The sequence below is a fragment of the Theropithecus gelada genome, chromosome 1, assembly GCF_003255815.1.
Source record: "Theropithecus gelada isolate Dixy chromosome 1, Tgel_1.0, whole genome shotgun sequence".
Classification (NCBI taxonomy): Eukaryota; Metazoa; Chordata; class Mammalia; order Primates; family Cercopithecidae; genus Theropithecus; species Theropithecus gelada.
Genome location: NC_037668.1, coordinates 74523067 through 74548079, shown reverse-complemented (window position 1 = coordinate 74548079; position 25013 = coordinate 74523067). Strand labels below are relative to the sequence as shown.

General features: G+C 50.3%; 1 protein-coding gene across 2 annotated transcripts; it reads left to right on the top strand.

Moving 5' to 3' along the window:
* The first annotated feature begins 14698 nt into the window (after positions 1-14698).
* MOB3C (MOB kinase activator 3C) lies at positions 14699-23983 on the top strand. 2 transcript variants are annotated; one of them, XM_025368607.1, is made up of 4 exons: positions 14699-14930; positions 18246-18713; positions 21515-21717; positions 22036-23983. In XM_025368607.1, exons 2-4 carry the CDS (start codon positions 18296-18298, stop codon positions 22063-22065), a joined length of 651 nt encoding a protein of 216 aa, XP_025224392.1. In that variant the 5' UTR covers positions 14699-14930; positions 18246-18295; the 3' UTR covers positions 22066-23983. The 2 variants fall into 2 exon arrangements, with proteins under 2 accessions (XP_025224392.1, XP_025224398.1); XM_025368613.1 differs by lacking the exon at positions 14699-14930 and adding an exon at positions 16489-16652.
* The last annotated feature ends 1030 nt before the right edge of the window (positions 23984-25013 follow it).

The following is a 25013-nucleotide window of genomic DNA, read 5'->3' as shown; positions in this document are numbered from 1 at the left end:
TTGATAGTAGTAAATGATTATTACTGGTTTATGTATTTACTACACTTTATCATTTAGAGTGTGCTCCTTCTACATATAAAAAATACTAAGTCAATTGCAAAACAGCCTCAGGCAGGTCTCTCAGGAATTATTCCAGAAGAAGGCCTTGTTCTTATAGGAGAGGACAGCTCCATGTGTGTTATTGCCCCTGAGTACCTTCCAGTGGGACAAGATGTAGAGATGGAAGTCAGTAATGTTGATGATCCTGACCCTGTGTAGGCCTAGGCTAATGTACGTGTTTTTGTCTTAGCTTTTAACCAAAACATTTAAAAAGTGAAAAATAAAATTTTTTAATAGAAAAAAGCTTATAGAATAAAGATAGAAAATATTTCATACAGCTATGCAGTGTGTTTGTTTTAAGCTAAGTGTAATTATAAAATAGTCAAAAAGTTTTAAAACTTAAAAGGTTTATAAAGTTAAAAAGTTATAGTAAGCTAAGGTTATTGAAGAAAGAAAAATATTTTTATAGATTTGTGTACAGTGTTTATAAAGCCTACTGTAGTGTACAGTAATGTCCTCCTCAGTCTTCACATTCACTCAAAACTCGCTCACTGACTCACCCAGAACAACTTCCAGTCCTGCAGACTCCATTCATTGTAAATGTCTTATACAGCAGGATCATTTTTTATCTTATACTGTATTTTTACTGTACCTTTTCTATGTTTAGATATGTATAGATACGTATTTACCATTATATTACAGTTGCCCACAGTATTCAGCACAGTAATATTCTGTACAGGTTTGCAGCCTAGGAGCAATAGGCTATATACCATCTAGGTTTGTGTAAATACATCCTATGATGTTTGCACAGCAACCAAATCACCTAATGATACATTTCTCAGTGTAGTCCCCACTGTTAAGCAACGCTTGACTGTATACACATTAACAATAACCACTAAAAAAAAACAAAAACAAAACACAATAACCAGTAGCATTTACTAAGGGCTGACCGTATACCAGGCACTGTGCTAAGTCCTTACATGGCTTATCTCAATCCTACCAACCCTATGAGGTTGGCAGGAACCTGCTGGTCAGTGACATGTGCTGCTCTCTCCTTGTACCCTCCTGCCCCAACTCCAGCTCAGAAAAGAAAGCAACCAGCCAGGCGCAGTGGCTCACACCTGTAATCCCAACACTTTGGGAGGCCAAGGTGGGCGGATCGCTTGAGACCAGGAGTTAGAGACCAGCCTGGTCAACGTAACGAAACCCCGTCTCTACTAAAAATACAAAAATTAGCTGGGCATGGTGGCACACACCTGTAATCCCAGGTACTCAGGCTGAGGTACAAGAATCACTTGAACCTGGGAGGTAGAGGTTGCAGTGAGCCCAGACTGTGCCACTGCACTTCAGCCTGGGTGACAGAGTGAGCCCCTTTCTCAAAAAAAAAAAAAATAATAAGTCATGGTTGGCTCTGGAACCAGCCCTGAGAAACATGTCTTCCAATTTTCTTGCTGGTAACTAAAGAACAAAATGCATGCATTATGTACCTCTGATTCCTCCAGACAATTTTGCAAGACATCATGTTCTAACTAGGGAGGACTTCTTTTGGAGAACTTTGGTCTTGTCAATTCTTCTGATGTGACAGATTGATAACAACATCTTTATCCTTGTTCTGCTAAAAGGGAGAGTTGGAGCACAGAAAGGGAAGAGATGACTTCAAGGTTGCTGTCTGCATCAGGAGCCAACCCAGGAATAGATGACTGCCCATGCTCCACACTTAATAGGATCATTTGTAATGTCCACTGAGCTGGCTCATTCTTCACATTCACTTGAACAGGGCTACTTCTGAGGTCTTCAGGCTTTAGGAACTGGAATATCTACAAGAAAAATTAGTTCAAACCACTTATGAATCGTGACAGGTTCCCCAGAGCTTTCAGGACAAAGTCCTTTTAGATCAGCTCACAGGAGCTTCAGGATCCTGTGCGTGGTGTCTTCTCCAGGCTCATTTTGTGCCTCTCCTACCCACTCCTTTGGCTCCAGCCATTCTGGATGACTTGCAGTTCCCTAAACACATTGTGCTCTTCCTACCTCTGTTCTGCTCTTTTCAAATACATTTGCCTGCTTCAAATACCTATTCCTCCTTAAGTTAATTCAAAGCTTCACTGTAGTATCTCTATGAGAAGCCTTCCCTGAGACCTATTCCCTTCCACATGGCCCCCCTGCAAGCCTGGCTTCCCCACCAGACTGAATAGCCCTTGGAGACTGGGATCATATCATACTGGACATTATATTCCAAGTGTCCAACACGAGACCTGGTAGAGAGGGATAAGATACTCTGTGGATGCTGAATAAACTCCGTTTGAGTGACCACTAAACTCAGACCACCCAAGTCTACAAATATCGCTTGCAAAGTGAGATCCAGCTCTGACAAACACATTGTGGTTATGTCCCAGCCCAAGACAGTGGTCATTTTGCTTGCTCTTATTGCAGAGGCTACATGTGGAAAACCAAGCCAAGGGGCGAACAGAGAAGGCAGTCAGGTCCAGGGTTTGTAAGCAGAAAGAACTGAGAGATGATGAACAAACTTTTGGAGCAAAACAATTAAGTACCAGGCTGTCACTTTCAAATTCTTGTCTTGCCTTGCCAAACCTTAACATTAAAAAAGACCTGGTTGGGCGCGGTGGCTCACGCCTGTAATCCCAGCACTTTGGGAGGCTGAGGCGGGCGGATCACAAGGTCAGGAGATCAAGACCATCCTGGCTAACATGGTGAAGCCCCATCTCTACTAAAAATACAAAAAATTAGCCAGGCATGGTGGCGGGCACCTGTAGTCCCAGCTACTCAGGAGGCTGAGGCAGGAGAATGGTGTGAACCCGGGAGGCGGAGTTTGCAGTGAGCCAAGATTGCACCACTGCACTCCAACCTGGGGGACAGAGCAAGGCTCAGTCTCCAAAAAAACAAAAAAGACCTTACAGGCTAAGTGTGGTGGCTCATGCCTGTAATCCTAGCACGAGGTGGGCGGATCACCTGAAGTCAGGAGTTCGAGACCGGCCTGGCCGACATGGTGAAACGCCATCTCTACTAAAAATACAAAAATTAGCCAGGCATGGTGACAGGAGCCTGTAATCCCAGCTACTCAGGAGGCTGAGGCAGGAAAACTGCTTGAACCTGGGAGGGGAGGTTGCAGTGAGCCAAGATCGCGCTATTGCACTCCAGCCTGGTCAACAAAGTGAGACTCTGTCTCAAAAAAAAAAAGGTTGAGGGACGGCCGGGCGCGGTGGCTCACACCTGTAATCCCAGCACTTTGGGAGGCCAAGGAGGGCAGATCACCAAGTCAGGAGATTGAGACCATCCTGGCCAACATGGTGAAACCCTGTCTCTCCTAAAAATACAAAAATTAGCTGGGTTTGGTGCCTATAATCCCAGCTACTCGGGAGGCTGAGGCAGGAGACTGGCTTAAGCCAGGGAGTCAGAGGTTGCAGTGAGCCAAAGCCTGGCGACAGAGCAAGATTCCATCTCAAAAAAAAAAAGACCTTACAGACTGTCCAATCACCGGTTTTCAAACTGTGCTTCAAGAAATCCCCAAAGTCCAGAGCTGGGGACCTTGGGAGTCTGACCCCCCAACTCAACCAGAGAATCTGTGTTTTATTTATGGGGCTTCTCATAAGCTGTCATCTGAAGAAACAGTTTTCAAGAAAGACTGAAAAAAAACCCTGGTCTAGTCTAATTCTCCCACCTACCATTGTAGGCCTCCCTACAGCACCACTAAGCCATTGGACAACTGTTTAAAATTTTCCCGGGGACTGGAACTCTCTACCTGCTAACTGACCTGCACCATGCTGAGACAGCTCTGAGTAAGTCAGTTCTTCCCCACTCCTAGCCAAAATCTGGCCTCTTCTCACTACCCTCACCTCCTTCTGCCTGTTGTAGATGGAACCTCCCAGGAGAGTCTTCACTTTTCCACCTAACCACCTCTCCTGCTGATAAGCAAAAATAACTCTCAAGTTGCTTTGGCATCTCTTCAGCAGAACTGTCTGTCTTTAGTTATATGACCCAAAACCCCAGCCCCTCACCCTCTGGCTCACCTGCATCTGGACAGACTAGCCAGTGTCACCAGTGTCTGCCTCACAGTTGGAGCCCGGAGTTGAGCCCAAGATGCTCTTGTGGGGTATTCAGAGTGGATTCTGGGTGGCCGTCCCTTGGGAGTTGGCATGGCCCACCTGGAAGTCATTTCCCCACATAGCCACTTACTGAAGTCATCTCACTGATTCCACCTTTCCTGGCCTTCGTCTTTATTCCCACCTTGCTATCTTCCCATAATCTGTTGTCAAACATTGCTTTTCCTGCCTGGAACTTTAGTCCTTTGGACCTCCACACATAGCCCCATTCCATCTGGCTGGTTTCAGTCCAGTGCTCCCATCACATCTTGACTTGAATCTTCACTCTATTGCCCAGAACCCATGTCCCTCCCAACAGATATGATATTCACGTGACCTTGGTCCTCTTCTACATCTGCCATGGCAGTAACCATAGATTAGTGATGTCCTCTCAAGATCTTCATTTACCCAAAAAATATTTGCCATGGTTTGAAACAATCACTACTAGGTCATGCTTGATATGTGGTCCACTGTGACCCCACATGTTTGTTACTGCTATTTTTCCCACACTCACAATATGTATGGATCCCCATCTTGCACTCTCATTTCTCCAACCCACATTCATTCTCCCATTTTGACCTTGCCTCTGGTCAAGTAAGAAGTAGCAGACATGGCCGGGCGCGGTGGCTCACACCTGTAATCCCTGCACTTTGGGAGGCCGAGGCGGGCGGATCATGAGGTCAGGAGATCGAGACCATCCTGGCTAACACGGTGAAACCCTGTCTCTACTAAAATACAAAAAAATTAGCCAGGCGCGGTGGCGGGCGCCTGTAGTCCCAGCTACTCCGGAGGCTGAGGCAGGAGAATGGCGCGAACCCGGGAGGCGGAGCTTGCAGTGAGCCGAGATCGCGCCACTGCACTCCAACCTGGGCGACCGAGTGAAGACTTCGCCTCAAAAAAAAAAAAAAAAAAAAAGAAGTAGCAGACATGTCTTACATTTTGGCACTAATTTTGCAGGGGAAGAGAGGGAGAAGAGAGGTATTTTGCTGAATCTCACTTGGTGTGTGACCCCCAAAAGACTCTCTGAGATGCCTAAGTTTCTTTCATTTGATCTTTGCAACAATACCTTAAAAGTAATATGATTCCTTTTTTTTTCTTTTTCTTTTTTTGGACAGTCTCACTCTTGTTGCCCAGGCTGGAGTACAGTGGCGCAATCTCGGCTCACTGCAACCTCTGCCTCCTGGTTCAAGGGATTCTCCTGCCTCAGCCTTCTGAGTAGCTGGGACTACAGGTGTGTGCCACCACGCCCAGCTAACTTTTTGTATTTTTAGTAGAGATGGGGTTTTGCCATGTTGGCCAGGCTGGTCTCGAACTCCTGACCTCTGGTGATCCACCTGCCTCGGCCTCCCAAAATGCTGGGATTACAGGCATGAGCCACCACACCCGGCCAATATTATTCCCTATTTTACAGATGAGGACACTGGGGAAACAGCATCATAGATGTGAAGAGTCAGGACTAAATTAGAATCCCAGTTCTGCCTTTCGTTCACTGTCTGGCCTTAGACGAGTTATTCAGTCTCTCTGAGCCTTTGTGTTCTCATCTGTAAATAACATAATAATGGACCTATCTCAAAACATAAGAAAGGATTAAATGATGTAGCAAACACAGAGTGCTTAGCACTATAATAAAAGTGCAAAACGGTAGCTGGTTAAGTATCTTTTCAAGGTGCACATCTATACAGAGGAGGAGGAATTTCTGTTTCTGGAACATAAATCTTATAGAACTAGACCTTTCATTTATAGAACATATTTCTTTTGTACTATTTTTCTACACCATGTTTCAATTTTCAGAAAGTCTCTTCCAGGAATTTAGAGAGGCTTGAGCAGTGGTAATCATACCAGACCAGGGCACAGGCATCAGGAATCTGGGAGGTGGGCAGGCGAGCAGGCAGACCCAAAGCCTGGCAGCTAACATCTAGGTCGGAAGCCCGGTAACATCTGGAGTTTTGGGCCAAGGTGCAGGCCTGCCTGATTATTTGTAGATGGCTTATCTGAGACAAAGTTATTCCTGGTTACAGATGTCTATGTATTTAGTTCCTTGGCAACTTATTAAACATAACTGTTTACAGTTTAAAGAGACCAAATCCATCTAACCTTGTCATTTTCCTACCTGGCTGGGCATCAGAAACACCTGATGCACTTGTCAGAGCTGTCCATTCTTGAGCTTCACCATTGAGACATAGATTCTGTTGGCCTGGGGTGGGGCCTGAGAAACTATTAGGTTGGTGTGAAAGTAATTACAGTTTTTGCCATTTATGTCAAAAACGCAATTACTTTTGCACCAACTTAATATTTTTCTTTTCTTTTCTTTAACTCTCTCCAGGTAATTCTGAAACTCAGCCTGATTTGGGAACCCCTGCAATAAGTTTTTACTTTTACTTTGCACCTGAGGAAAAAGGCTCCAAACCAGGTGAAGTGACTTCCCCAAGGTCACACAGGGTATCGGTAGCAGCATTCCTTCTATCTCTTTGTTCCAAATTTTCTTTGCACTTCAGTCCAAGGCAACCCAACTGGAAAATATCTGAAAAAGACAAGGATTTTATTATTGTCTGCCTCTGGTAAAGATTTCTTGGATGAGACTAGCTGTTCCCAGCATGCCCTTAGGTAAGACCTCTATGGGGCAAGAGAGGAAAGCCTCCCCAGATGCTTGGAGTTCAGATGTTTTCCTTGTTTGATTTTGAAAGCTGAGAATTTCCCTGGCTCGTGACCCCTGGAAACAAATTCTGGATTATCTGTTGCGCTGGACTATCTGTGCCTGGCCCCTGCAGCTACATAGAGAATTGTGTGTTGCCTGCACAGGCTGAAGCTCTCCATCCATCCTGCATGCATTTTGTACTTGCCTGTGGTGAGTGAGCAGAGGGGGATGATACATGGAAATCCAGGCAGGCAGCAGTGGCAGGGGAGAGGGTTGAGGGGTGTGAGGGATTGATGGGAACTCAGCTACAGAGCTCAGTTGGGAGACTCACACCCCATTGGAGCTAGGATTGATTGCTGGAACTTTCTCACCCTTCTCAGTTTGTCTCAGAGCCAGCAACCTGCACTGTGTCCTCTGGGCACCCCTGCGGAGAGGGAATTGCTCTCAAAGTCTACCTCATGCCCTCTTCCCAGAGGCAGGCAACTCGGCACTCTAGAAGCCGAGTGACCTTCAGACAGCCTTCTGTTTCCCTTTCTTCTCTCTGTACTTGGCCTCCTTCTTATCTGTTTTTCAACTCTCAGCTCACACTAAATGACTTCCTCCCTTGGGTGCTATCTGTAGAATGTGTGGAATATGATCTGCCCCAGCACATTTTGCAAGAGTATCAAAAGAGTGAGTGAGAAGTCTAAGGTGATGTCAAGGTTATGGAGGATGGTCGATGTACTTAATGCTGCCAATTGCTTTAACATGGATCCAGGCACAGATGTCTTATCGTTTACTTTCCCAGGAGAGCATTTTTTTGAAAGTGTCTAACCCCCATTCAAACTGACTTGTTCTTTGCCTAACTTATATTTGCTAAGTGCTCAGGCAGTGTCGGGCAGAAGGATAGACCCTGTGACTGGACCTGTTTTTGAGTCTCAGCTCTGCTTGCTTGCTCTTTCTCTCTTTCTTTCTTTCTTTTTTTTTTTTCTTTTTTTCTACAGAAAGCCCTCAGATTGCCCCAGTCTGGATGCACCCTCCTCCTGACATACTGGATTTTTTTTTTTTCTGAGACGGAGTCTCGTTCTGTCGCCCAAGCTGGAGTGCAGTGGCCGGATCTTAGCTCACTGCAAGCTCCGCCTCCCAGGTTTATGCCATTCTCCTGCCTCAGCCTCCCAAGTAGCTGGGACTACAGGTGCCCGCCACCTCACCCAGCTAGTTTTTTGTATTTTTTAGTAGAGACGGGGTTTCACCGTGTTAGCCAGGATGCTCTCTATCTCCTGACCTCGTGATCCACCCGTCTCAGCCTCCCAAAGTGCTGGGATTACAGGCTTGAGCCACCGCGCCCGGCCATCTTTCTTTCTTTTTTAAGATAAAAGTCTTGTTCTGTCACCCTGACTAGAGTGCCTTGGAGCAGTCTCGGCTCACTGCAACCTCCGCCTCCCAGGCTCAAACAATCCTCCTGCCTCAGCCTCCTGAATAGCTGGGACCATGGGCACGCACCACTGCACCTGGCTAATTTTTGTATTTTCTTAGTAGAGATGGGGTTTCGCCATGTTGCCCAGGCTGGTCTCTAACTCCTGAGCTCAAGCAATCTGCCACCTCAGCCTCCCAAAGTGCTAAGATTACAGGCATGAGCCACCTCACGCGGCCCAGCTCTGCCATTTCAAGCTGTACTTCCTGACCAAGTCATTTCACCTTTTGGAGCCAATACTCGCATTTCAAGGTTGTTGCAGGACTCAAGAATGACCAGAGTAGGCCAGGCGCAGTGGCTCACATGTGTAATCCCAGCACTTTGGGAGGCCGAGGCGGTGGATCACCTGAGGTAAGGCGTTCAAGACAAGCCTGGCCAACTATGGCGAAACCCTGTCTCTACAAAAATTAGCTGGGCATGGTGGTGTGTGCCTGTAATCCCAGCTACTCAGGAGGCTGAGGAAGGAGAATCGCTTGAACCTGGGAGGCGGAGGTTGCAGTAAACCGAGATCACGCCATTGTACTTCAGCCTGGGTGACAGAACGAGACTCCATCTCAAAAAAAAAAAAAAAAATAGTTAGTAAAAGCACTTTGTAAACCACAACATTCCTTACAACTGTCGGTTGCTGCTACAAGGTAATATGGGAGGAGGCAAAATAAATAAAACCCCAATTCTGAGGGCTTACAGTCCAAAAGGGAAGACGCAACCTCCATGGGCTTAACCAAGGAGCACAACTACAAACCACTGAGAACTTTTCGTGTCAAGGGCTCCCCCCTGAGGAGGGTTGGTTCCAGGCAACTGGTGTAATTTAGGAAAACTTCCTGGGAAAGAAGAGCATACCCTTAGTCTACTTAGCCTTAGGCAAAGCAGAGCTCCTACAGCTGCTTCTTGAAAAGGCCCCAAATGCAATTTGATGACATACTGGATTAACAACTGCTGGAAGTCACAAGCTGTACTTGTGTGGAATCCAGACTCTACAGGATGCAGCATGAGTCTCCACCAAGAAGTGGACTCCACCCACCGAATTGCTGCTTCCCGCTGCAGCAGACACAGCTTTCCCATCTCCTGGACATGAAGCCAAGATGGGACCCAGAGAGAGCTGCAGTGTAGGGTTTGGAACATCATCTAAACATGGCCAATCCCTTCTCCCTACTTAGTGGAACTTTCTCTCCAGCCCCTCCATCCCTCTCTGAAGGGAAGAACAATTTAAAAGCTCTAGAAAGATAAACCTCCCTCTCTCCCAGGGTTGCTGAGAAGAAGAAATGAGAATATGCCTTTCAGGGAGAGGCATATGTAAGGTTCACTTAATGGTTTTTATTGTCGTGATTCATCATTGGGCTGATCTCTTTCTCTCCCTATGTCTCAATTTTCCACATACTTCGAGGAGATCACACTAAGTGATATCCAAGTACCTTTCCCTTTTACAAGCCACCCCCTCCCTGACTTGTTGTTCAATAATATTCCTCTGTAGCCAATGGGACACGTGGGCCCAGTGGAACTTCCTTAGAAGACCGAGGCCTTTGTCACCACCCACAAAGCAAGGGGAAGGTCTACAACTGGCCAACATACAGTGCCTGACATCTAATGGGCCCTCAGTAAATACTTGTGGAATGTAAGAGTGAATGAACAAATAGAAGAAAGTGATGTGTTTTCACACCACCATAATAATTTAAAGCATAATTTACCACCATTATTTTTTTTATTTTATTTTTTTGAGATGGAGTCTCGCTGTATCACCAAAGCTGGATCTTGGCTCACTGCAACCTCTGCCTCCTGGGTTCAAGCGATTCTCCTGCCTCAGCCTCCTGAGTATCTGGGATTACAGGTGCAAGCCACCATGCCTGGCTAATTTTTGTGTTTTTAGTAGAGGCGGGGTTTCGCTATGTTGGCCAAGCTGGTCTCAAACTCCTGACCTCTTGTGATTCGCCTGCCTTGGCCTCCCAAAGTGCTGGGATTACAGGCATGAGTCACTGCGCCTGGCCATAATTTACTACCACTATTGCTAAAAGATAACACCCAGGCCTCTGGGGACCATAAAAACCCCCATCCCTGCTGGCAACTCTGAGGCAGGGAGGCAGGTGTTACTGAACTCACTTGGAGAAGGGATGCTGTGCTGTGGAGAAAGGAGGAGGGTGCATCCAGACTGGGGCAATCTGAGGGCTTTCTGTAGAAAAGTTTTGAACTAAGTAGGGGTTGCTCTATGCAGGCAGCCCCAGAGGCTGAAATGGAGGCACCCCAGCAGCAGAGGAGGGGCTAGGGTTGGACAGAATTTCCTGGGCAGCCTTCATGGTGGGTTCTATGGAAGGCTGAGCCTGGAACACTGGTGAAACCACCCCTCCCCCACAACTATCACCTCCACTCCCGGGGCACCCCAGGCTGGGAACTAACCCAAATGGTTGGAGGGGACAATGCCTACTGGGACCATGTTGAGGGTGAGGTCTGAGGGCTGTGAAATTGTCTTCAGGCACTTATGCACACCAGACTTCCACCCCAGTCTCCAGAGGTGTCCTTCCCAAGATGGAAGAGATGAGAGCAATGCCTCTACCTTAAGGGGAGAGGGCTGGGAAGGAGGAGTAGCTTGGAGCAGAGAACAGTGGAGCCTGAGGTTCTTAGAGGCAAGAGGGCCCTCCCCTTCTCTGGAGGGACTGAAACCCTCTGAAGTCCATGTCACCAGGGGCTGGTAACTTCTGCTTGCACGGCTCCCTCCTGAGAGAACAGCACAGCCATCCAGGCTGCATGGTTGGACAGCTCTGATATGCCAAGCGCCCCTTCATATTGTCCTGGGTGTCTGCCCACTGCTCTCCAGGACCCTGGAGCAAGCTCAGTCCCTCTTCCACACAAACACCTGCTGGGTGTTTGAAGGCAGCACCCCTGAAACAGACTGACCACAGCCTTCTACTGTTTCCAAGGGCTATCACATTTGATTCTCTCAGCTCTTCTGTGGGGCAGATGTTGTTGTTGTTGTCTTTACTTTAGAGAAGGGGAAATAGGCTCAGAGAACAAGTGCCTTGTCCATAGTCACACAGAATTTTAGTGCATATCCTTGTCAACCTTGTCTTACCCTGCCATCTTCCCTTGAACCTTGTCTCCTTCAAGTGAAAGGAAGTCTAACCTCAATTCCTCTGACTGCCATAAGGGTGCCCATGGCATTCTCCTCAGTGGGCCAGGATGGAAAATCCAGGATAGATGAGCCTGCCTCCTGGGCAGGGAGGGGCAGAAGCTGAAATGGAAACTCTTTCTTGGGAGAGAGTGAGGAGAGGGTGGGCCCCATCAGGCTATAGTAGCTGCCAGACATCTGGTAAGGTGAACTGAGGGTGCAGTAGCTCATTGTGTGGGGCAGGGAGGGAGGGGGAACTTTCTTGGCATAGGAAGGGCTGCGGAGTCCCCAGGAAGTGGCCACTCTGTATCAGTGGAGTCACTGGATACAGGCCTCCAGTGGGAAGGCACAGGAAGCTGGTTCTGATACGGTACTTGGAGTGGTACTTGGTGTGGCTAGAAGATGCTTTCATGGTACAGGTGTAGAAACTGAGGCCCAGAGAGGGGCAAGGGCTTTCCCAAAGGCACACAGCAGGCAGACACCACCCTGCTGCCACTCAGAGTTCCCACTGCAAGGGGGGCCTGTGCCCAGGCTGAGTAGTGGAAAAGGTCACGTCCTATCGTAGGTCCTCACTGGCTCCGCCAAGCTTCAGAGATGAGCCTTGTTTAAACTCTTCTGGAGCCATTTATCATACTCAGGACACAGTGGCAGGGAACAGAGCCTGTCTTGTGTAGGTCTCCAGTGCTGTAGGGTTACAGTGTGCCATCAGAGAGGGAAAAACCATCCCAAGGCCACACAGCGAAATTATGGTAAAGCCAGGACACTGTTCTCCAAGGTCTGGGTCTTTTCAGCCCCAGCAGAGCCTCCTAGAAGAACTAGTCTCTCTAACCAGGACTGAGAAGGGCAGGAAGAGGGTACAGGTAGTTGAGAGATCTGGGCTTTCTGGCTTCCCCCAACCCTTCCACCTGCCTCCCATCCCACAGACACCCAGGGACTCTGAGGATGAGCTGGGAACTTCTGATATTCCTTCAAAATGGATCATTTCTATTTCCCACAGTGTAAGGTTCTGTGCTGTTCACTCTTCACCAGAAAAACTCCTCCCTATCCTATAAAACCCAGCTCAGAAGTCCAGAAAATGACCCTGCACAAAGCCACAGAGGAAGTCACATCAAATTCCGAAGAATCTTCCAGACCATGATCTCTGACCACAGTGCAATATAATTAGAACTCAACAAGAAAAACATAAACCTCCCATAGGCTAAGAAACTGAAAAACACACTTCGAAATCATTCAAGAGTTAAAGAGGAAATTACATTGAAATTTATGAACTATTTAGAACTGAATGATAAGGAAAACACAAGCAGTTTCCAAATCATTTCCCCTGTGAAGCCGGCCCTGACCCCACATGGTTCCTCAGACGGCTCTCCACCCTCCACCCATTTCTACGCCCTAGGAGGCTGACATCTACAGGCTGCAGCAACAGGTTCCCTTGTTCTCAGCTTCTGGGAGGATTCAGCTAGTGGGGGAAACCTGGCCAGAGATCAGAGGGAGGGAGAGAGGGAGGAGAGTGAGGTCTCTTACTTGCCCCCCGTCCTTCCCTATATGATTGCTGTGGGCTGGGTATACCCCTCCACCTTAGGCCACAGCTGCCCCCTCCTCAGAGCTCCCACTTTCACCACTCCTTTCCTGCACTCCTGCAGCCTAGGGTTGACAGCCTCTGCTCTTGTGAGTCCTTTGGTGATACACTGTCTGTGTGGTTTCCCTACACCTTGACCATACCTGTAAATAATGTCTTTGTTAAACATACCCGTTCTGGGTGTTCTATGTACTTCCAGCAAATACCCCTACTCTTACAAAGTCCATTAGTCCACAACCACATTCTCACCTCTGGGTGACTGAGCTCTGACCTTGTGTATCTCTCTGTGTTGTCCCCTCTACTGACCTGTCAGCACCTGAGGTCAGCAACCAGGTCAGCTTCATCACCCAATCCCCTGATGTGATATGAGTGGAGAGTTATACTTAATAAAAGATATTGATTAGGATATCAAATAAATAAAGAAGCATATTTTAATTTGCTCCATAAGCAAGTGTTTGTTTATAGGGGATTCAGGGCAGAGAGTTAAGAGTCAGACAACAGAGAACTTTAGACTGGGGCAAAAATTGGTGCTCAACAAAAGAACATATCCACAGTTCTATGAGCTGGGATTCTTTTTTAACTCTTATTTTAGGTTCAAGGGTACATGTGTAGGTTTGTTATATAAGTAAACTCTGTGTCATGGGGATTTGGTGTACAGATAATTTCATCACCCAGGTAAGCAGCATAGTACCTGATGGGTATTTTTGTCTCATCCTCCCTCCTCCCGCCCTCCCCCCAAGCAGGCCCCAGTGTCTGCGGTTCCCCTCCTAGTATCCACGTAGTCTCATTGTTTAGCTCCTACTTATAAGTGAGAATATGCAGTATTTGGTTTTCTATTCCTGTGTTAGTCTGCTTAGGATAATGGCCTCCAGCTCCAGCCCATGTTGCTGCAAAGGATATGATCTGGGTTAAGGATCTAGCGTGTTCTCATGTCATCCAGCAAACAGAAGGTCCAGACACAAGGAGTGTCCAGTGTGCCATAGTAAATGCCCACCTGTGGCCTCCAGTTCTCCCCTACCCCTCCAGAGTGGCTTTTACAGCTAAGCTCTCTGGTTTGGTCTTCCTACCCTAGAAGGCCTCCAATCTTCCCTCCCATCCCAGACAGAGCAGCCAACTGGTCCCTGGGCCTGGGGGCCACAGTGTGCACTGAATGCTGGTGGGATATCTCTCTGTCTTCGAAGGAACCCAGGTGATAGGGAGAGCAGATCGGATCTTGAGTGGTTTGGATTTAGTTGGAAGGAAGGAGGGAGAGAAGGTATTCTAAAATGGAACAGCTGGGATAAAAGTCTGGAGGTAAGAAATGGGGTGACTCTGGGTGAGGAGCAAGGAGAATCAGCCCAGCCTGAGCCAGGCCCCCTCCCTGGTGAGGAGATGAAGTTTGTGATTTGAGGCTCTTCTGGGCCTGTCCCTCAGGGGTGAAGGACTCAGCTCATGATTCCCAAGGCGTTCATTCATTCCTTCACTCAATCATTCATTCATTCATCCATCAAGTGGGTTTTAAGTTCCTGCTATGTGCCAGGAGCTGAGGATATGGGAGTGGATAGGACAGTCCTGATCCCTTATCGGGTCCCGGGACAAGTGTGACGCAGACGATTCTAGGAGGGCAAAGAACACCCTCATCTAGCAGCTCTTGTTTCTGCTCCAGAAGAAGCCGAGTTTTTCCCCATTTTACCGTCTGGGAACCTGAGGCTGCCTCCTTGGTGGAGGTCCAAGGAAGCACTGAGGGGGCGGGCAGCTCAGTCCTTTGTCCAGGGGGAAGCTGGGAGCCCGATATGGACTTTCCGGGAGGGTGGGGGCGAGTGCGTCTGTGTACTGGGCTGGAGGGGAGTCCCCTTTCTCCGCCCCTCCCCGCCCTGTGGCCGCGGCGTGGCGGGCCCGGGGCGGAGCTGGCGTCACCCGGGCAGGAGGGCGGCCGCAGCCGGCAGGACAGGCAGACGGACAGGCTGACAGGAGAGAGAACAGGCACTGCGGGACCGGCAAGGGAAGGGCGACCCTGTGGCTGGGAATGTGACCCCGCGGCCAGAGGAGGACCCGTGAGTGTGCGCCGTGCCCCTGCGGCCTCGCCGCGCACCCCGCCCGCCTGGCTTCCACTTTCATTTCTTCGGCTGTCCTGGCGTGGCACGGTCTGGAGGAGAGTCCCGCCCGAAGGCAGACTGGCCGCTGTCTTGGGGCTGGGGTCCGAAGCTCAGAGCTTCGAAAGTTGGGGTGGGGTTGGAGGGGGCGGTACGGGGCAGAGGAGAGGGGTTGGGGGGCGTGTTTTCGGGGAGCGGAAATGTCAGGCGGGCTCCTCTGGGTCCTACGACCTGCCTGGCCCTAGGAGCTGGTTTGGGGGTGCAGGGAAGCCGGGGGTGGGCGTGGGTGGCTGCGCGCCCCAAGGAGAGCGTGGAGTCTTCGCCTCTACTTTTTCTCTTCGATTTCTGTCCTGAAGAGCGTCCCAGGCTGGATTCTGGGTTCAAACTGCGGCCATCCTCTGGCCCAGGCCCAAGGAGTGGTAGATGTAGCCTAGCAGGGAGCTAAATATCAGAAACAGGGAGGGTCACCCTGCTGTCTTCATCTGAGAAGCCCAGATCCCCACCCAGGGAATGAGCAAGCCACTGCCACTCCAGGAGTGAAAGGATAGCCAGCACTGGGAAATGGGGGCTAGGAGGGGGAACAGCAATGGTTCAGGGAGGGACAGAGGTTCTGTGACAGAAACTCAGTGAGGGCATGGGGGTGGAGAGTGAAGGGAGTTAACCCTGTGGCTAGAAGAGTACCTGCCTTGCACCCACCCCCTGAGCTTACGTTTTCCTGGAAAGAGACCCAGGCCTTGAAGTTCCACGGGAGTAAGGTGGAACTCTAGCTCACTGGTCAGGACATCCCAGTTGCTGTTCGGAGTCAGTGTGTTGGGGACAGGAAGCACGTTGGGCTGTTTGGTGGAGAAGATGCTTCCACTGTCCCTCCACTCCCCTCCTCTTCTCTGTCTGCACCAGACCATTGATAAGCCAGTGCAGGAAAATGGTGTTTTACCCTTGGTCATGATCTGAGCCCCACCTCGTCTCAGTTCCCAATTCTGCTTGTAACTTGCTGTGTGAACACAGGCTCCTCAAGTCCTATTTTTAGGCCTCAGTTTCCTCATCTTGGCCTCAGTTTTCCCATGTGTACAAGTGAGCTGGGCCCGTTGATCTATCAGGGCTATTTTAACTCTAAGATTCTAGTCTAAGCTTTCCTTCAAGCCTGAACACTGACTTTGTGCCAGGCCTTTTCCTAAGCTGGGGCTGGGTTGGGGATGGAGTGGAGACTGCAATGACCAAAAGCAGCCTCTACCCAAGGAGAAGGAGATCTGAGTTCAGGAGAGGAGGCTGTGGGAGGAGGTAGCAGCCAATCTGAGGATGTGTGGTCAGGCAGGTGGAGGTATAAGAAAACATGCAGAAGCAAGAGAGTGGGGGCATGTTCCGGAATCAGGAAGAAGCCCAGGGTGGTTGGTGTGGGGAGGTGGGAAGTGGGGCAGGAAAGGTAGGACAAGGTGCTGAATGCCAAGGTGGGGGCCTATTTCTAACTGTCATAAAGGGGGTCATGCAATGTGGGGAGCCCAGGAGCCCCGCCTAATTGCAATGTGAGGGATTTGGGAAGCACTTGCCCCAAGCAGAGTTTAAAATGGAGATGGCAAGTGAAGCGCAGAAATCTCCTCTTTGCTCAGGAAACTGGGGTCCCACCCTGGGGACTTCTTTGGGTGAGAAGTTGAAGAGTCAGGATGGATGAGATGACCTTTCACATCTGTGAGTTTTTTCAAGAGAACAAGTTCCTGCTGAATGGCCTGTTTCTACCCTCCAAGCTGCTCTCATTTTACCAGACTGCCCCCATCCTGGCCTGCCTTTGTGGGTTCAAGGAAGGACCTTTGTCTCAAACATCTCCCCAGCTAGTTTGACTTCTTGCCAGAATATCCCTCCCGCAATATGTGCCTTCCCTTTGCTTTTACCCAATTGTCACCTGGTTCCCACCCTCCCTTCCCCAATCCTGTCCCAGGGTTACCAGAGATGTGAGAAAGGACAGTGCTCCAGCATCAGTCAGAGGTCAAGCCCAGGCTTTGGCCATAAGCAAGCCTCAGAGTAGGGCTAAAGGCTAGAGTCAGGGCTCACACTTGCCAGAGCCTAGGTCAGAGGTTAGCCTGGAAAAAGAAGGCAATTCTTAGCTTATACTCAGCCTTAGTGCTCAGTCTAGGGGCAGGGGCAGTGCTTAGTTTGTGGCTAAATTCTAGTTTTGGTAGGTACATGGGTCTGCATTTCCCAGTAGCTCACACACTCACAGGTGAGATGAGATGACTCAGGTCTTAGAAACCTAGCTATAGCAGAGTGACCCAGGACCTGGATGGGCCAAATCCATGGTGATACAGGGGTCACCCAGTAAGCCAATGGTAGAGCTGCGACTAGAACCCAGGACTCCTGCCTCTGAGCGTAGGGCCCTGATCACTGTCTCCCGAAGTCTGTTCTGAATCTGGGGTCCTTAAATTCTAGGAGGCAAAGCAAATTTGCTTGAGCTCTACATGGGCCCTCCTGGATGAATCTGACTATACTCTTCTACCTCCCAGTGCCAGGCACATAGTAGTTGCTCTAGGAATGTCTACTGAGTGTCAGGTGCAAGGGGAGGGGCCAGTGGCTTGTTCAGAATTGGGGCTGGAGGAGGCTGGCTTTGGGGGAAGGATCTCCAGCTGTTGTCAGAGGAAGCGATGCCCTCATTGATCTGCCGCCCTCCCCCTTCTCCAGTGCTTGCAGCCACACTCAGAAGCCTCCCAGCTGGCAGCCGGAGGGCCCTTTCCTCTTTCAGGGTGAAAAAAAAGGAAAGGACATTTTTGGTAGAAAAGTTCCCTGCTGCTCCCTGGGAATCCCCGGTGGCCGGATGGACTACGGGATATCCCAGAGGAAGCCGAAAGCCATCCCCCACCCCCTCCACCCTGCCCCCAGCACAATGCTGTGAGGCTCTCCCACGCTGCACCAGCTGGCCAAGGGGGCTCCTAGAGGTCATCTCGTCCAAGCCCCTGTCTGCTGGTGGGCCTGCAGGGAGCCTCTGCTACCTCTGTCGTGACTAACAGCAAGTCCGAGGGGCACCTGTTTAGAGCCCAGGCCCAGCTCTGCAATGAAAGCAGAAAAGAGACAAACGAGATGGGAGGGCTGTGGGGCTTAGCAAGGGGGACAAATGTAGCCTGGAAAGAGGGCGGGGCACTGGACCTACGGGTTGAGGATTTAGATTCCCAGGCAGGGGATGCAGAGGTTGAGCAAAGTCTGAGAGGTGACAGGGAAATGATGAATTGGGAAGTCAGACTCCAGATGATAAGGCCCTGACCGCCAGCTCCCCCATGCCCTTGTCCCTGGCAGGGTATCCTCAGGTCTGAGCCCCTGGATAGCAGCCCCAGGCCCAGCTGGCCATGGCCCTGTGCCTGAAGCAGGTGTTCGCCAAGGACAAGACGTTCCGGCCGCGGAAGCGCTTTGAGCCGGGCACACAGCGCTTTGAGCTGTACAAGAAGGCACAGGCCTCTCTCAAGTCGGGCCTGGACCTGCGCAGTGTGGTGAGGCTGCCACCTGGGGAGAACATCGACGACTGGATCGCTGTGCATGTGGTGGACTTCTTCAACCGCATCAACCTCATCTACGGTACCATGGCCGAGCGCTGCAGTGAGACCAGCTGCCCGGTCATGGCCGGTGGGCCCCGCTACGAGTACCGCTGGCAAGATGAGCGCCAGTACCGGCGGCCGGCCAAGCTCTCTGCGCCACGCTATATGGCATTGCTCATGGACTGGATCGAAGGCCTCATCAACGACGAAGAGGTCTTTCCCACGCGCGTTGGTGAGCGTCACCTGGTGGGGAGGGAGCCACTGGGAGCCTATTCCACAGATGAGGATTTGGTTTGATATAGACACTCTGTGCAGGGTTGGGGGATGATTTTCATCCCCATTTTGTGGAAGAGGAAAGCGAGGTTGAAACAGGTTAAAAGTGTCTTGCTCAAGGTCAAGCATTTGACTAGGACTTCCTGACTCCCAATTTGGGGCCTTTCTTTTCCTTTCCTTCCTTTCCTTCCTTTCTTTCTTCTTTTCTTCTCTTTCTTCTTTTCTGAAATGGAGTTTCACTCTTTCGCCCAGTGGTGTGATCTCAGCTTACTGCAACCTCTGCCCCCGCCTCCCCCTCAACCGGGGTTCAAGCAATTCTGCTGCCTCAGCCTTCTGAGTAGCTGGGATTACAGGCACCCACCACCACGCCTGGATAATTTTTGTATTTTTAGTAGAAACAGGGTTTCACCGTCTTGGCCAGGCTGATCTCGAACTCCAGACCTCAGGTGATCCACCCACTTCAGAGGGCTTTTCTTTTCTAAAGCATAAGTGGTCCCACCAAAGACCACTCTGGCGAGACCACAGATGCTGTGATTCTCAGAACCTTCCAGAACAGGTGCCCCGACGTCATAGCTGATCTGACCTCCAGCCTCCCGGGGTTCCCTCTGACTCCTGGCCTCAGGAAAAGGAGGGAGTTGGTGGTTGGGTGGACCCTGATGGTATCATCACCTCAGATTGGGGCTCTGAGGGCAGAATTTTCCCTTGCCAGGCACAGGCTGTGGGGCCTTTTCTTATCTCAGCTGGGCAGCCTGGGTGGGTGACGGTAGGGAGGGGAGATGAGTGATGTCACCCAGGCACTGCTTACCCACCCAAAGGCAGCAGGAGGGGGGTGTTGGTCCAGGAGCTGAGCAGGCATGACACTGTGTTCATCACACCGGCCCCACCTGTAGCCTGGCCCAGCCCCAACCTGGAGCTCATCTCCACAGAGGCTGTGTGGCTCAGCGGTGGGTGGGGCAGGGTGGTCAAGCCCTGAGGGGAGAAGTCTGAATGCTGAAGGAAGCTGGGCTCTGAGTCACAATTCAATGCCCACGGCTCCTCCCCGGCCAGTGACCTGCCATTTCCTGCGCTGTCATGCCTGACAGTGAGCACCTTCATTTTACATAGGAGGAAACTGAGGCTACTGAGGGAAAGTGCACTGAACTGGGAGGAATTCCGAACTGGGGCTCAGGTCCATGGGAGCTCAGGACCCCAAGTCTAGATGGGCAGGATATGTCTGGGCGATCTGGGCTGGGCTGGAGGGTCTCAGAGGGAGGGAAGGCTCGACCCCACCTGGGAACGGTGAGGAAGAGGAGGGGGCCTACGGAGCTGGGGGGACCTGAATGTAGGTAGACTCATATTCCCTGCCGGCCATACCTCCCTGGGCCTGTGGGACTCCAGGTGTAGATGCCTAAAACCCTGGGTGACTGCCACACAGAGAAGAGGGCATAAGCCACCAAGATCTCTGCCTTGAGCAGGGGGGACTATGCAGAAACGGGGCCTTTCTTATGGGTCCCATATCTGTGAGGGTCGCTGCAGTGCAGTGCAAAGAGTGTTTGAATCCTGTCTCCATTCTGCACTGATTAATAGTTATGTGGCCTTGGGCTAGCAGCTTCACCTTGATAAGCACTTCGGTTTTATCATATCTAAAATGACAAGCGGACACATAAGGCTAATTGTTCTAAGGATTAGAGCTAAAGGTGTGAAGGACCCAGCACAGGACCTGGCTCACAAATGGAAGGTTCTCCGTGTTGAATATTTGAAGGAATGAAGGCTGTCTGAACTAATTCTTGCAGAATTCATCATTTCCAGGATTGGGGGTCTGAGGACTTCTGTGTGAATGTTGAAAAGAGGAGGGACACGGGGTGGGGCTAGAGAGGGAGGTCAGGATGAGATCATGAAAGGCCTTGAGCAGCATCCTGCTGGGAAGTTAGGACTTAATCCTGAAGACCCAGAGATTTTTTTAAATGGATCCAGTTGTTGAACTCTCCTTGGACTTGTATACCAGAGTGTGATGTGAGCATCTCTGCAATTGCACATATTTCTGGGGAGAGTTTAGGTCGTAACTTTTATCATAGTCTAAGAAGGGTTGGTCAGTGACCCCCACAAGTTTGCAAAGCCCTGCTTTAGGTGATGGGAAAATGTGGGAGATGATGTATATTCCAGCAGGGGAGAGCCACAGTCAGATTTGTGCTTCATTAAAAAGAAAAGTATGGCCAGGCACCGTGGTTCTTGCCTGTAATCCCAGCATTTAGGAGGCTGAGGCAGGTGGATCACTTGAGGTCAGGAGTTCCAGACCAGCCTGACCAACATGGAGAAATCCTGTCTCCACTAAAAATGGAAAATTAGCTGGGCATGATGGCACATGCCTGTAATCCCAGCTACTTGGGAGGCTGAGGCAAGATAATAGCTTGAAACCGGAAGGTAGAGGTTGTAGTGAGCTGAGATCGTGCCATTGCACTTCAGCCTGAGCAAGAGGGAAACTCCATCAGAAAGAAAGAGAGAAAGAGAGGAAGGAAGGAAAGAAGGAAGGAAGGGAGGGAGGGAGGGAGGGGGAAGGAAGAGAAGAAGGGAAGAAGGGAAAGAAAAAGAGAAAGAAAAGAAAGGAAAAGAAAAAAAGTGTGGGAGAAAGTCAAACCACTCTCTATTTCCCAAAGGGAAGTGTACTAAGAAGTATGCTGGGGAAAAAGCCATCCTGGTTGCCTGTGTGTGGGAGGGAAAAGTTGAACAGAGCTTTGGCACCAGGATACTGATCCCCTTCTTCTGTCCTCCCCTGCCCTCTAGGAGTTCCCTTCCCTAAGAACTTCCAGCAGGTCTGCACCAAGATCCTGACCCGCCTCTTCCGAGTCTTTGTCCATGTCTACATCCACCACTTCGATAGCATCCTCAGCATGGGGGCAGAGGCGCACGTCAACACCTGCTACAAGCACTTCTACTACTTCATCCGCGAGTTCAGTCTGGTGGACCAGCGGGAGCTGGAGCCACTGGTGAGGCCAAGCCCTACCACCCTCCCCTACCAAGGCTAGCCTCTGAGTTTTCATGTCCAAAAGCTGCCTGCTTTAAGTAATTCCAATGCCCAAGTAGATAAATTAGGGAAGGCCATTCATATAACTGTGAATTATCTACTTCAATAGAGAATTCTTTCAGGTGTCGGTTTACAAACCCAGATCTGCAGCCTAAGAGTTGGGGTTGCTGGGGGAACGGGCCAGGCTCAGACAGAAGAGCAGCTAGGCCCTATGGTTTGGGAAGGGATTGCCTAGTAGGCTGAGCTCTGACTGACCCTTCCCTACCTTGTGTCTCTGCAGAGGGAGATGACAGAGCGGATCTGCCACTGAGCCCAGGTCTGGACTTTTTTGGCCATCAGATGGACAATCTGAACACAGGATGGCTGGCAGAGGGGACCTCCAGGAGCCTGAAGGAATCTGAAGGCACTGGAACCACTCCACACACCCAAAGCCTCTGGACTTCTGGTTCTCAGGAGTCTGCCTACCTGTCGCCCTGACCGCTTGTGGATGGAGAAGGGGAGAGCATCTAGGCGGGCAAACAGAAGGGAAGTGGAGTTAAACCTCTGGCATGAAGTGTGGGAGTAGGGTAGGCTAGGGGGTTTCTTCTATGACACTTGACCCTTCCATGCTGGTTCCCAAGCCTATTGGAGGAATGTGGGTGTGGCCAAGGTGATGGCAAGAAAGGTGCAAGAGAGTGAGCAGTCTGCCTGTGAGTGAGCACAGATGCCGGGGTGTGTGCGTGTGTGATTTTCACTGTGGGATGTGTCTGTGAGAGCTAGCTGCCTTACCCCTCCTTGGCACATAATAGGCCTTCCATAAACGTTGGATGGATGGATAAATAGATTGGGACCATCAGACCATGGGACCATCAGACCACGGCCACTGTAGGAGTGATGACAGCTCAGCGTCCCCACTCAGTATATCTGACCATGTGACTAAGTGCCCAAAATGTGGTTGTAGATGTTGCTCTACATTCAAACCTTCCAGGCTACATTCTTCCATCAGCATGAGTCCTGGAGAGCTAGGGGAAGGTAGGAAGAGGAGCCTTGCCTTGAGTTCCTAAACCCTGACCCACCACAGCCACAGGCTCTGATTCTCTTACCCACAGATGCCCATGAGCTGACATTATACTCATCCCTCTGCCTCCAAGAAGGCCTATATTATAGGTAGCCTGGGGGTTGGAGATGATCCCTCAAGTACACAAAGGTCCCCTGGCCCTTCATCTGGGAATCATATACTCCAGTCTAGCTCCCAGAATCTACAGACCTGGCTCCTCGGATCTGAAGCCCAGCACAGAATAATCCCCCAGTCCAAGGAGCTTGTGGAACTTCAGCTGGGAACTTTGGAGTCTTCTCTCCCATCCCAGGACATTGAGGATATAGTTGGTGAATGGACTCTTCCAGGTATGGAGATCCTCCATCCTAAAACTACCTGCCTCCTTCCCAGCCATCCCTCAGGCATTCTGGACGGTTGGATCTCAGAGCACAGCTATCCACAGGGAGACTGGGATGTTCATTCAGCACTCCATTACTCAGTACCTCCATACCCAGCACTATGCTCAGACCCACAGGTGGGGAAACTGAGGCAGGAACCGGGTTCTGCCCTCCCAGAGCCTCCACTCTGGGAGGCCAGAATGAAAGCCAGAAGGGACCTGAGAATCATCCAGTCTCATGTCTCAATGTACATACGAGGAAACTGAAGCCAGGAGAAGAAGAGGGAGAAACTGTCCAAGGCCTCACAGGGAGGCGTTCACAGAGCTGGAGAAACCAGGGATCCTGACCCATCTATTGCTACACAGAGATGCACATGGAAAGAGGGTTTAACAGACCTTCTCTAGGACATAACTGTTTCTGCTTTGAGCAATAATTTCTAACCTGATGCCAACATGCCCCACTGCCCTTGGGTTGGCTGGGGTTGTTTCCTGAGCCAAGCATCCAATATCATGCCCCACTAAATGGCCTAGAAGCTGCCTGCACTTTGGGGAAACAGATGGAGCTCTTGGGGCCAGCCAGCTGGGCCTGGGACTTCTGCCTCTGCCGCCTCCCGGGTGGCCCGGCAGCTTTGCCAGAGCTGTGGAGCGAGGGTAGTAGGAGCTTTCCCCAGAGTGCTGTGACTTGCATGATGGATTCTAGGCTGCGGCAAGGGCTGATTTCTGGGTTGGGGGGAGGGTGGGAAAATGTATTTTTATGAAACAGAGGGAAGACTTTATTGTTGTTATTTTTGGTAAAATAAAAGGCAAACTAAAGCAGCCACTGGTGGGAAGCGGTGATCTGGGTGCCACATGGCTCTTGGCAGACCATGGAAGGAACTGAGCCAGAATGGGGCTGGGAAGGCTTTTTGTCCTGAGATACTGGACCATGTGGAGGGCTGGCTGGTGTGGTCATGTCTGGCCCAGCTCTCTAGGGTGGGGACACCAAGATTCTCCTGGGGCTCTGGGAATTCTAGACCAGGCTAGACTGGGACACTTGGGGTGGAGAAGGTTGGCCCTTGCCTTCCAGGAACTCAGTCTGATAGGAATCGTTCCTTGTTTCATCTCAGGTTGCCTGGCATTGGCTCTTCTCACTCCACTCCCTTAATCTGGGTGGTTTTTTTGAGGTAGTGGATAAAAGGACAGAGTGGAAATACAATCCCAACACTAATTACAGGACAGGAGGCCATCCTGAAGAGGAAGATACTTGTTGCTGGCTGGAGCTACAGTGGGGGTGGCAGGACATGGGCCTGACTCCTGAGCTTACTCCCCAGAAGACACCTGCATCTACTTCCTCAGGTCTTGCTGTCATTCCACTGCCTCTAACCCACAAGCTGCCTGGACAGGAATTAAAAAGCAGCTTGGTTCTTAAGCATCAACAAAGGCCCACCTAGAGCTCTTGCCTCTTCCTGCAAAGAAGCCAGCCTGGCTTTGTGCAGAGGCTCTCCTGGGAGGCAGAGGCGTAGGTTGTAGTCCCAGCGCAGCTCCTAAAGTTCCATTGCAAGCCCATTCCCCCTCTAGACCCCAATTCCCCATCTATTTTGTTATCAGTGATGGGAGTGAAGGACTGATTGATCTCAGCTCCTTCATTATATAGTCTATGAATCATTCACAGTCATCATAATAGCTAATGTTCATTAGGTATCAGGTACATTTCTAAGTGCTTGATATATAATAGCTTGTTGAATCAAGTGTGTCTTTGGCCAGCTGTCTTGCTTCCCTTCCAGCCCTCAATATCCCTCCCTTTATTCACTCTAGAATCTGGAAGGCCCTCCATTCTGCTGCCTCTTCCTCTGGCTCACCACAGGAG